Source organism: Salvelinus fontinalis, chromosome 41 (genome assembly GCF_029448725.1).
Source record: "Salvelinus fontinalis isolate EN_2023a chromosome 41, ASM2944872v1, whole genome shotgun sequence".
Taxonomy (NCBI): domain Eukaryota; kingdom Metazoa; phylum Chordata; class Actinopteri; order Salmoniformes; family Salmonidae; genus Salvelinus; species Salvelinus fontinalis.
The window spans coordinates 17,472,531-17,486,406 of NC_074705.1; the positions used below are offsets into that span (position 1 = coordinate 17,472,531).

At 41.0% G+C, this 13,876-nt stretch overlaps 1 protein-coding gene across 1 annotated transcript; it reads right to left on the reverse strand.

Annotated features, from left to right (window-relative positions):
• Positions 1–2,361: 2,361 nt before the first annotated feature.
• LOC129840619 (gap junction alpha-8 protein-like) lies at positions 2,362–3,591 on the reverse strand. Its single transcript, XM_055908627.1, has one exon. It carries the CDS (start codon positions 3,589–3,591, stop codon positions 2,443–2,445), a length of 1,149 nt encoding a protein of 382 aa, XP_055764602.1. The 3' UTR covers positions 2,362–2,442.
• Between the last annotated feature and the right edge of the window lie 10,285 nt (positions 3,592–13,876).

The window sequence follows — 13,876 nt, forward strand, 5'->3', positions numbered from 1 at the left end:
TTACCTACTGACATTCAGATGAGCAGGGCAGCAAGGCAGACTACTTTTAGCATGGCTAAATGTTTAACTGGATACATTACCAATCTCATGAATTCGTTTTGGATTTCATTTTTAAATCCAAATGAACAGTACCCCATCTGGAGCAGGCCTCAGAAGTGAATGTCTGTCCTGTTCACATTACACACATATCTGAGCTTTGGGCTAAGTTGATAACCGTGCAGCTTGTAGCGTCTTGTCTAGGACAGGGGGTTGAGGGGCCACTGCACTATACTGAGATGGTTTGCGTTTGTTGGTTGAACAAGGCTCAATACTCCCCCATCCGTGGAAGCATTACTTTCCCAACTATATCAGCACTCAGAAATGTTTGCTTTACCTCCTCTGGCTAGTGATTGTGCTAAACATTATCATTATTCTCATTATTTGTTGCAATGTGTTGATGGCGATACTGATTGCTGAATCATTCGGCCTCCGGCGAAATGATAGGACTTAGTCCGAATGAAAGCACCATTGAAATGTTCATCAGAGAAAAATCAGTGTTCCAATCAGTCTCAAAAGGCACATTATCTGGAGCGTGGTGTACTCTGGTCTGGGTCCTGTTCATTTGGGCACACAACGGAACACGTTTTAAAATGTTTTTGCCTAAGCAAACGAAAACAAACCAGTTACAGTACTTCCTTTCTGTTTGTCTGTTTTTGTCGGTTTGGTGCCTATTCAACACAACCCTGGTGTTTTTCTAAAGTAGGGTGATGGGTAACACATATGCCAAACTTTGAGGAAGGAAGATAGGAGGGGGATTCTATTTCTCTAAACTGTATGTTTGAATAACCTAAAATAGAATTGGGATTTATTTCAAATGAACAACAGTAGAGCAGTTCCCAGAGCAACAATGTCTTAACCACTAAACCATTTTAAATAGCATTTTTTGTAAAATAACGAAAATAGAAATAAAAGCGGCAAAACTAACATGGAATCAATTGACGCCCATAAAAACATTACAGACATTCCATTTAGACACACAGTTCAACCTCCAATTTCACAATATGATGTTTCAACGTCACAATATAGAAAGGCTCAGACAGACTGAAGACAAGTATCAGGAAGAATATCCTTGAGGCACTTACAGTAATAAATGTTTCCGTAGTTGAAAAGCAAGGTTGATTTTAAGGCCCGTAAATTGTTTCACTTCAGCATTTAGGTTCTGCCACTGTCCAGTTAGCATAATTAGTGTCAATGGGTTTCTGATGTGTACAGTTTTCATTTGTAGCACAAATCAATCAACTGGATAACCAATACAATTTAAAAGATGACCTCTTCGTCATATGTTTGTACATATGAACATCGGTAAAGCAAGATGGCATATTGCCTGACAAATTGATCTGTGTCCACACATGACCGACATGATAGACGTTAGTGTGTTGACCACTGTGTAAATTAATTCATTGCGAGGCCCTTAGTCTGACATTTCCTTACAGTTTTGAAATGTACATTGCGAACTGAGCACTTTGGCTGCACTGCTTATGGTTGTAACATTTCACGAGATGGAATCAAAAAGTAGTTTTTTTTCAAACTTTGTCAAGGAAGGCCTGTGGATATGAGTTATTTATTTGTTTCTCTCTTGTTCAACAATACTTTGTGCTGATAGGGCGAGATCTTTATCATCATGGCGGAAGAAAGTATTTGGCCCAGGCTAGCTTCCATAGTTCCCATAGTTATCAATAAAATATGTTTATCAAGGTTTTTTGATACATGTTGTGGATTAAAAACGTAAATACCAAGATTGATGTCAATTTTAATTTAACCAGTGGTCCTTTCTTTTTTAATTTTTTTGATGTTGTTTGCAATTCTATGAGAATGTGATGTTTCACCTCACAGATAAAAAATAAATCAATCCAATAGACATTATACAACTTTCTACACATACTGTAGGTCTATTAGGCGAAATAAATTAGTTGTATATGTTTGAGTAGATGAGGTGAAATGATTGTAATACATACACACACGCTCAAGTGTAACCCTGACAGTACTGCAAAAATAACTTGCTCAATAGAAATATAACATTTAACATCAAGCTAAACGGCTAGTCAAAATATTTAAACATCGGAGGCGTTTCATCATTTTTGGTTAGAACTCTTGATAGAAAATACGTGACTTAAAAAACAGCACATTTTTGTTAAATAATAACCTTCTCTTGTACGATACAAATCCTGCTGAAAAGTACCTTTTTTCTTTCTGTTACCTTTTAAATAGATTGATAAAAACAGTACAAAAAATGCTGTCTTATAAAATACAAGTTTATCTTTCTTTTAAAACTAAAGGCTCCTTGCACATTGCACAGAATTTTAAACTCTTTTTACCGAATAACAAGCTGATGTTAACTTCTTCCCTCACAGCGAGAGTTAAGGCTCTGCTTTGCTCCCATGCTTTTTCACATTGATTTCACTTTCATACTGTCAAATCGTCTGACCTTGCCCTGCTGCTGGCTTTGCTTAAACTGCTGAGTGGTCTGGTGTCTGCTATCGTGTCGGTAGCCTCCACGTCGGGGTCCGCGGGGCCCTCGTCCTCGCCGCTTTCCGGTAGGACCCTCACCTCCGCCCCAGTGGTCTGGACGTAGGAAGGCAAAGACTCGTCGTACACTTTAGAGACGTTCTCACTTCCCGCCTGGTAAGGTACGGGCAGCCTGCCTGCCTCCATGCCTACCTCTGTTAAGGGGAAGAAGTGCGATGCGGGCTTGTCCTCCTCCAGCTGCCGGTAGCCCTTGGCCTTCTGGATGGACGACACGGCCATGGAGTGCAGGCTCTTTTCCTCAGGGGGGCTCTGGCTTTCACCGTCCTGACCGCCCTGGGTCTGGGGCGGCGGCTTGCGGAACACGAAGCGGATCTTCTTCAGGCCCAGGTGGCTGATCTCCACAAAGTTGAGGAAGAGCGAGACGCATGCGACGGCCAACATGAAGATGATAAAGACAGTCTTCTCGGTGGGGCGCGACACGAAGCAGTCCACGGTGTTGGGGCAGGGCCAGCGGCTGCACTGGTACAGCGGCAGGATGCGGAAGCCATACAGGAAGTACTGGCCCACCACGAATCCCACCTCGAATAGCGTCTTGAAGATGATGTGGCAGATGTAGGTCCTCAGCAGGGTGCCCTCCAGCCTGAACTTCTTGCTGCCCTTGGTGCTGGTCTCCTTGGTGGTGCGCACACTGCCCTGGTCAGGCGCTAGCGGCAGCCTCTCCTCACTCAGCTCCTGCTGGCGGTTCAACTCAGCCTCCTCGCGCTCCTTGCGCTTCTCCTCCATGTGGACATAGTGCACAGCGTGGCCCACGTACACCAGCGAGGGTGTAGACACAAAGATGATCTGGAGAACCCACAGACGGATGTGCGAGATGGGGAAAGCCTCGTCGTAGCACACGTTCTCGCAACCAGGCTGCTGGGTGTTGCACACGTAATCCGACTGCTCGTCGCCCCACACAAACTCAGCGGCTGTGCCCAGGATGAGGATCCGGAAGATGAAGAGCACTGTGAGCCACACCCTCCCAATCACCGTCGAGTGTTCATTTACTTCCTCTAATATGTTTCCCAAGAAGCTCCAGTCACCCATGATCAACAATCAGCGCTACATATTGAGGGTTGGAGAAGAGAAAAGCAAGTTATAAATCGATCTGACGACAAAGAAATCCTTGTGTTGCATCCACTACTCTCCTTTGTCGATCCCCATATAACAATCAAAAATGTTCTTTATAGCTAGCTACATTGCTGCTAGCTAACTACAGCAATGATGAGCCACACTCACTCACTCTTGGTCAAATCCAGAGAGCGCAAACACAAAATCGCTGCATGCCTCTTTGCCGCACCCCAAATGACTAAAACCAACAGTCCAAAAGCACATTTTAGCTACAAACACCATAGCAATAAACACCTTAACTCTCTAAACTATATAAATAATCAATCCCAGGATAAATTATTCCAGAAACACGCATATAATATTGGTGAAAGTTAACAAATGGGCAACTTGCCACAGTGAGAGCTCCAGTGTAGTTGTGTTCCCCTTCTCTTGGCACCCAATGGTGTGAAGTGAACTTTTTTCCTCTCTCTTTCCCACCTAAGGCCCCTAGTCCTTGTCGCACCACTGAGCAGAAGTGAATGAATTGAGTCTGATGGTTGGTTTTTAGTTTGCTGCAATATTTAAGCTGGGAGCCAGACAGCCTTTATTCGCCGGGCGACGTGTGGTGACGCAGAAAACAATGGGATCACCCAACACAAATGGGAATGTATGGGACACCGCAGTTGGGAATGATACCAACTCATGTAGTGTACAATATACATGGTGTGTCTTATTGAATGGTTTTATATTAGGCAGGGGAAGGAGGACAGGCAAGGCACATCCTAATGAGCCTGCTGCTGACAATAAAGCTGTTTACTGACTTGGTTAGACAGAGAGATACATCAACTGATGTAGATTGTTTCATGTTGAATGTACTGTGATCAGCAATAAATAATATACTGTACACTGTGCTGAAATGTGTGTGATTTTTTTGAGAAAGTTTACATTTTGTTGGTATTGATCAACAATGTTGATTGTAAGGTCAGGTCATCCTTGTTTCTGTGGGCTTTTATAAATGCCTAGGAGTGTATGATCTAACCTTTTAGCAAAAAACAGGACTTTGGTTTGCTCATAATCAAAATAAATATTGGTAACACTTTATTTAAAGCATCCAGGTATAAAGCTTTTCCAATTTTGTTCTTGGATTTTACTATGTCTAAAAGGTCAGGCGTTGGTTTGGTCAGCTGTGACCCACAAAAATGTAAACTGAGATGTGGGCAACATATACTATGAGAACGATATTGTTCTACCGTCTAAACAGTTTATCTTATGATGTTCCCAGGAAACTGTAAGCAGACCCAACGTTTTAAAGAGACAAAAGACTTAACAATTATTTGCTAATGTTCATTTATTTGCAATTTGTCTTCCAACCATTTCCACTACATCTGTGTATATGGATGTTCATCAAGATATCGTACACTCAATGGCTAAAAGTGTCCCTCAAAGACAACAATTAACTTTACTGCAGCTATTTCAGATGTACAGATATCTCGGTAGAAATTTGCACATTTTCGCCTAAAATGACATACCCAAATCTAACTGCCTGTAGCTCAGGACCTGAAGCAAGGATATTTATATTCTTGATATCATGTGAAAGGAAACACTTTGAAGTTTTTAGAAATGTGAAATGAATGTAGGAGAATATAGCACATTAGATATGGTAAAAAACCAAACCTTTTTTCTACTTTTTTTTGTACCATCATTTTTTAAATGCAAGAGAATAATGTAATAATGTATTATTCCAGCCCAGGCACAATTTAGATTTTGGCCACTAGGTGGCAGCAGTGTATGTGCAAAGTTTTAGACTGATCCAATGAACGATTGCATTTTAGTTCCACATTTTGAATCAAGACTGCCCAAATGTGCCTAATTGGTTTATTAATAACTTTTCAAGTTCATAACTGTGCACTCTCCTCAAGCAATAGCATGGTATTATTTCACTGTAATAGCTACTGTAAATTGTACAGTGCAGTTACATTAACAAGAATTTAAGCTTTCTGCCACTATCCGATATGTCTATGTCCTGGGAAATGTTCTTGTTACTTACAACCTCATGATAATCGTATTAGCCTACGTTAGCTCAACCGTCCCGCGGGGGACCCACCGATCCTGTAGAGGTGTTAACCTAACAATTTGTTACCCAAATACAGCTACTATGTAATGTAGTAAAATGGCATCAGAGCTGGAAAGCCCTAAATTACCTATTTCCGTTATTACCATGTTATTGCAAATTTATTCTGCGCCATAGAATGCTACCAATATTTCTGTATTGCTAGTATTGTATTTGTCTATGAATTATTTTTATTGCATCTTTATTTTATTTGTATATTTAGCTTGGCCCCAGTGTTTAAATGTACACAAACTACCATATTATCTGATGTTATTGTCTGCAGTGTTTAGTCGTACAAAATATAAGACATAAGATTGTACATGTGGGCTACCTAATGTGTTAGATATGGGGTTAACACTTTGGTGTACAGGGGTATAATGCATATGAGTGCATCATAATGCATAAGCCTTGTAATAAGTACCTTTGAACTGCTTATGATGTGTTAGTATCATCTTATAATGTAACCGGAGCTAATATCGGTCATTTTGAAACAGTTGAAAAATTGACACATAGAAAGATGTATCATATTATTAATTGATATAATATTATAACAAGTAATAACACATAACTCCATGCCTTAACCTTTACGGGACGGTTGAGCTCACGTGCGTCCTGGACATAGACATGTCTTATATGTGCAGAAAGCTTAAATGGTTGTTAATCGAACTGCACTGTCCAATTTACAGTAGCTATTACAGTGAAAAAAGACCATGCTATTGTTTGAGGAGAGTGCACAACAACAAAAAACGTTTACTGGTTTGATACATTGACCTCTGAAGGTCAATAATGTACTTGCATTCAGTAATCTTGCTCTGATTTGTCATCCTGAAGGTCCCAGAGATAAAATATAGCGTAGTTTTATTTGATAAAATCTATTTTTATATTGAAATGTAGGAACTGGGTTCTACAGTTTGAACCCCTGCTGTCTCTGGCTCCACACCCACCCCGCCCGGCCATCTAGATGTGTGAAAGTTAGTGTATAAGCTAATGATCCATCATGTATGACATTCCTGGGAGTGTGTTAAATTACATTTTGTAGTACCATATTATTTTTGTATGTTCTCTATAGTTATGTACTTGAAAATGTATCAATTGACCAATCTGCAACTTTGCACACACACTGCTGCCATCTAGTGGCCAAAATCTAAATGCCGCCTAAACTGCAATATTATATGATGGCCTTTCTCCTGCATTTCAATGATAATGGGAAAAAACATGTTTTTTTGTTTGTATTATCGTTTACCAGATCTAATGTGTTAAATTCTCCTTCATTAATTTCACATTTAAACAAACTTCAAAATGTTTCCTTTCAAATGCTATAAAGAATATGCATATCCTTACTTCAGGGCCTGAGCTACAGGCAGTTATATTTGGGTATGTAATTTTAGGCAAATAAAAAAAAATTAAAAAGGGTGTTACTAAAGTGTTACTAAAACCGGTTTCAACAGGGCGTGTCCTCAGGGTCATAAATCACAAACCACATCCTCTCTGCTGATTCTATTGGATCCACAACAGGACGTACATTTCATCCAATGAGAAAGCAATCTGCAGATGATACCTTCTGTCTCTCATTGGCTGAAGTGCAACAGTGGGCCCCCGGGTATGAGGGGGCTTGCTGATGACCCACTTGTTTTTAAGTAGAATACTGCATATTTTCTTTGCCACAGCTGTAAGTATCAGTTCCATGGATTGCAATATGCCCCCAAAAAGTTCCATCATCCCTCTAGATAGGAAGTTTCATTCCAAAACGCTATATATCAGAAATGTTGGTAAATAAGCTTTTATTGTTTAAAGAAATTGTGAAAGAGATGTGTTTTTTTCACTATATAATCATGGCATGGGGGTTGTTCAATGATAAACATGTAAGATATAGGTTTACAATATATCACATGATGGTTTCATTTCAGATTGACAAATAATCATGTTTTTTTTGCAAAATGCTATATATCCGCCCCTCAGAGAAATAAGTAGTACTGCTAGGTTTTACACAGTCAAATGTAACAAATAACAAAACTATTTTATAAAGATATAAATAAATAAATGATACATTTGTGACATCAATATAAAACATTATAATAATAATATTATTCAATACAGTAATACGAGATCTGTATGTAAAACATTTCCATTTGACATTTTTGTAATTTAGCAGATGCTCTTATCCAGAGCAACTTACAGTAAATGCATTCCTCTTGAAAAAGCTTGGTGAGACTACCACATATGACAGACAAATATACAATCAATCAATCAATCAAGTTTATTTTATATAGCCCTTCGTACATCAGCTAATATCTCGAAGTGCTGTACAGAGACCCAGCCTAAAACCCCAAACAGCAAGCAATGCAGGTGTAGAAGCACGGTGGCTAGGAAAAACTCCCTAGAAAGGCCAAAACCTAGGAAGAAACCTAGAGAGGAACCAGGCTATGAGGGGTGGCCAGTCCTCTTCTGGCTGTGCCGGGTGGACATTATAACAGAACTATGCCAAGATGTTCAAAAAATTTCATAAGTGACAAGCATGGTCAAATAATAATCATGAATAATTTTCAGTTGGCTTTTCATAGCCGATCATTAAGAGTTGAAAAACAGGATATAAATATTCCATTCTAGCTAAACTATTTCTATACTGTATAGCATTTAGCAAAAAAACACATTTTCATGCACATCTAAAATATATATATTTTAAATCTAAGAATTTGTCATATTTTACATCCACATGAAGGTACCCATAAGTAATAATTTCTCATAAAAAAAAACACAAATGTAAAAAATTGGTGCGTTTTGGAAATAAGCTCTTCATTATATCCCATTTTATCTGAAGTGTTTGATGACTGACCGGAGGTGGAAAGCATGGGTTAGAGTCTTTGAGTGACTATATAACTGGTCCAACTATATGATATTACAGAAGAAAAAGTATAATGCTGTATTTCAAAACGTGTCAAGTCTAAATGTATTTCGGTGAGAAAAATTGTTTGTGCGAGAACACAGGACAGCCAGCAGTAGTGATGCCCTTCAGCACATTGAGGCTGGGGTCATGGAGGTCATAGCACTAGACTGAGGGAAGAGTCAGACCAGACAGTAGTGGGTCAAGGATGCCTGCTAGTTCTGACCGTGTAGTTTGGTTAATGTTTCATCTCAGGAACAAAATGAAGCTGCCATTTTTTTTTACAGCTTTCACATTGTTGTCCCTACATCTTGTGCATCAATAACCAGTTTTCCGCGTACTTTCCATAAAGTGAATTTGAAAGGGTATCCAGGTACATAGACACATGTAGGCTAACGGGGCTAGTTCTCCGCACTGTACTTGTCTGTTAATGGCACTACTTGTTGATATTGCCAGTGCTAACGACCTAAGCCGAATTCAGGACTGTGAATGGCGCAGGGATTTTGCACAAAAGCATGATGTCATGATGGGGCATGCGGGCTCTATTGAGCAAGGGCGCTGAGGCGTGAGCCCAGATTGTGCCAATGAAGCACCTACTCGTCGCTAAGCGGAGGACTATCCCGCCAACAAAGTTATCTTACGCTTATCTGCCTACACGCCGTCGCGCCACACGTTTCCTGCTCTTGGGGTTGCGATTTAGCTGACGATCCCAGAATGATGTGATGATTTGGGATCGAGAGGATGCAAGGCATTAGGGGAAATGAAGGCCAGAGGGGACTCTCACGCTAGCATGTAGTAGTCATTTGGAGGGGAAGCATGCTAGTGCAAGTGGGTCTGGCTTTCATTGCCCCCTATATGGAAATAGGACAGCGCAGCCATTTAAACAGGCATAACAACGCAGACTAGTGTCTCTCTTTTAGGATTACACACCTGCATGAATTTATTTAGCAGTACCCTATACCCAAAGCACTGGGGTTATTTCTTAGAGCTATTTCTTGCACTGTGATAATATGGCTATAAGTATTCTTCTTGATCTTTGGGTGCTGCACAGTGGGTCTCTCTGTCTGTCAGTTAGTGAACGTCCCAGTCCCACATTGATTCCCCTCATCTCGTTTTCCTGTCATAATCCCATTAATCTCTATCGATCAGTCTTTTGATGACACCCAGGCGGTACGCTCTCTTCTCTCTTCATACCAGAGATACCAACCACAATAAGAAGGATTTGTCCGATTCAGCTCACTTACACTGGTGTGTGGGGGGCATAGGGAATGGAGCGAATGGATGGAGGGATGGTCCCTCTTTGCTGCCTTTCCTGTGGAAAAGCGATGTTATAGTTGGAGTGGGACAAAGCCAGGGCAGCAATGATGCATTGCATGTGTAATAAACTGTTATCTCACCCTCTCAACCAAACTTTAATGTGGGTATTTTTTGTTGTTGTTGATGTTAGTTGATGTCATGGAATGCAGTCAAACTGAATGTGCACATAGACAGTACCAGTCAAAAGTTTGGACACACCTACTCATTCCAGGATTTGTACTATTTTCTACATTGTAGAATAATACTGAAGACATCAAAACTATGAAATAACACATATGGAATCATGTAGTAACCAAAAAAGTGTTAAACAAATCAAAATATATTTTAGATTTCAGATTCTTCAAAGTAGCCACCCTTTGTCTTGATGACAGCTTCGTACACGCTTGGCATTCTCTCAACCAGCTTCATGGGGTAGTCACCTAGAATTAATTTCAATTAACAGGTGTGCCAACATGCGTGAATGGGCCATTTTCTGGGGGTGCCAGATTTTCAATCAAGCTCTCATTGAAAATACAGAGAGATATGGATGGGTTTTCACTTCCTACGGCTTCCACTAGATGTCAACAGTCAGTAGAACTTTATCTGATGACTCTAATGTGAAGGGGGGCCAAAGGAGACAGGAATGAGTCATCACTTCCATGAGGTGCCCACGCATTGAACTGCCGCGTTCACGTGAGAGGGAGCTCCGTTCCATCGGTCAATTGAAGTCGATGTAATTCTCCGGTTGGAACGTTATTCAAGATGTATGTTAACAACATTCTAAAGATTGATTCAGTACATCGTTTGACATGTTTCTACTGACTGTAACGGAACTTTTGGACATTTCGTCACGTTATAGTGGACGTGCTTTGAGACTTTGTTTAGGGCGTTTGGTAAACAATTCGAAAGTAGCTAATTGGACATAAATAACGGACATTATCGAACAAATCAAGCATTTATTGTGGACCTGGGATTCCTAGGACTGCATTCTGATGAAGTTCATCAAAGGTAAGGAAACATTTATCATGTAATTTCTGGTTTCTGTTGAGTCCAACATGGCGGCTAATTTGGCTATTGTTCTGAGCTCCGTCTCAGATTATTGCATGGTTTATTTTTCCGTAAAGTTTTTTTGAAATCTTACACAGCGGTTGCATTAAGGAGAGGTATATCTGTAATTCCATGTGTATAACTTGTATTATCATCTACATTTATGATGAGTATTTCTGTTGAAACAATGTGGCTATGCAAAATCACTTGATGTTTTTGCAACTAGTGAATCTAACGCGCCAATGTAAACTCAGATTTTTTAATATAAATATGAACTTTATCAAACAAAACATGCATGTATTGTGTAACATGAAGTCCTATGAGTGTCATCTGATGAAGATAATCAAAGGTTAGTGATTCATTTTATCTCTATTTCTGGTTTTTGTGAAAGCTATCTTTCGCTGAAAAAATCTTGTGCAATTTTGGCCACTAGATGGCAGCAGTGTATGTGCAAAGTTTTTAGACTGATCCAATGAACCATTGCATTTCCGTTCCACATTTTGTATCAAGACTGCCCAAATGTGCCTAATTGGTTTATTAATAACTTTTCAAGTTCATAACTGTGCACTCTCCTCAAGCAATAGCATGGTATTATTTCACTGTAATAGCTACTGTAAATTGGACAGTGCAGTTAGATTAACAATAACTTAAGCTTTCTGCCAATATCAGATATGTCCATGTCCTGGGAAATGTTCTTGTTACTTACAACCTCATGATAATCGCATTAGCCTACATTAGCTCAACCGTCCCGTGGAAGGGACACCAACCCGAAGAAGTTTTAAAGTGGCCAGTGATTCCTAGTCTATGCCTATAGGCAGCCTTCTGGATGATAGCGGGGTGAACAGGTAGTGGCTCGGATGATTGATGTCCTTGATAATCTTTTTGACCTTCCTGTGACATCGGGTGCTATAGATGTCCTGGATGGCGGGTAGTTTGCCCCCGGTAGTGCGTTGGGCAGACCACCCTCTGGAGAGCTTTGCGGTTGCGGGCGGTGCAGTTGCCATACCAGGCAGTAATACAGCCTGACAGGATGCTTTCCATTGTGCATCAGTAAAAAATTGGGTTTTAGGGGTTCATTTCAGTTTGTCAGTGATGTGTATGCCGAGGAACTTGAAGCTTTCCACCTTCTCCACTGCGTTCCCGTTGATGCAGATAAGGGGTGTTTCCTGAAGTCCACGATCATCTCCTTTGTTTTGTTGACATTGAGTGAGAGGTTGTTTTCTAGGCACCACACTCCCAGAACCCTCACCTCCTCCCTATCTAGTCGTTGTTGGTAATCAAGCCTACTACTGTTGTGTTGTCTGCAAACTTGATGATTGAGTTGGAGGCGTGCTTGGCCACGTAGGCATGTGTGAACAGGGAGTACAGGAGGGGGCTGAGCACGCACCCTTGTGGGGCCCCAGTGTTGAGGATCAGCGAAGAGGAGGTGATGTTTCCTACCTTCTCTCTACCTTCTGTGAAGTTATCTTGCTTGATTTGAATGAAATTGAGCTTCATTGTACTGTGTAAGTCAAAATATTATTAATGTGTCTAATAATTGTGGTATCACAGCATTTGACACTAGTTAAAGACACATTCCTTAAAGGCCCTGGAGAAAAATGGCCCTGGAGAAATATGACCACTCTCAAAGTCACAGATGTCACAAATGCCAGCATTCCTGTACATCACAATAGACGGCTACACCTTATCCCTGTTCTATAGTCACCAATGATCTCACTCCTAATCATGCTTCCAAACAACCAGTGTTGGCTATAGATCCCACCCTGTTGGACACAGCCATAACCACACACGCACAAACACAGACACCGACACAGACACCGACACCGACACCGACACCGACACAGACACAGACACAGACACAGACACAGACACAGACACAGACACAGATACAGATACAGACACACTTACTTAATGGACAAGGGACAAGGCCATAGAAGAGAGGGGAAAGAGCTGATTGATTGTTCCCTCCATTTTGAGCAGAAGTGAATCCAGAGCTTCCTCTGTGACTGTGTGGGGCTGAAGGGCCAGTGGGAGGAAAGATAGTCTCATGGCTCATACAATGGAGGAAAGAGAAAGAGTGGAACTGGTGCTGTAGTCACAGTGGAGAGAAAGAGAAAGCGGTGGAGAGTAAGAAATTGTGTGTTTAGCAATGAGAAAGACAAGAAAAGATAAATAAATACATGAAAGAAGGAAGTAGAGATGATGAAAGAAAGGGTGAAGAAAGAGAGAGAGTTAAAGGAGTATCAGAACTCAGCGCTTTTGTTCCACCCAAAGCATCCAGTCAGATATGAGTTCACCCCCAAGATCCTGTTGCCAGCTGCTACAACACAATGTTATCAGCCTGTGCGCACGCAATGGCCATTCCGTTCTGTTTGGACACACACACATACACACACGCGCACACACACGCTTAATCGTTCTCTCAGGCGTACACACACAAACACACCATCTCTCATGATCAGGATTCTAACAGGTTTCAGATACAGGCTTCCCTCAGCACCACCCATGTGGATGGGACACACTTTGTCAGATGATAACCCTGCCCTGCATGGTGTGGCTATCACACGCCAGGCTTTAACAGCGCTGGGGGCTCTTTATAAAAATAGGGTATCAAGAGATTATTGTTTATGTCCCACTACACTCTAGATTTATTTCACAGAAAATAAATCTGGGCTAAAAGTAACAGTTGAAGATGTCAATGGATGTGAGGGTGTCACACCCTGATCTGTTTCATCTGTCTTTGTGATTGTCTCCACCCCCCTCCAGGTGTCGCCCATCTTCCCCATTATCCCCTGTGTATTTATACCTGTGTTCTCTGTTTGTCTGTTGCCAGTTTGTTTTGTTTCGTCAAGCCTACCAGCGTTTTTCCCCTCTGTTCCTGTCTCTTGATTGTTCCTGTTTTGTAGTTTTCCTGGTTTTGACCTTTTCTGCCTGCCCTGAGCCTGCCT

Coding starts and splice junctions, on each gene's coding strand:
- LOC129840619 (XM_055908627.1), bottom strand. CDS start 3,591: ATGGGTGACTGGAGCTTCTTGGGAAACATATTAGAGGAAGTAAATGAA.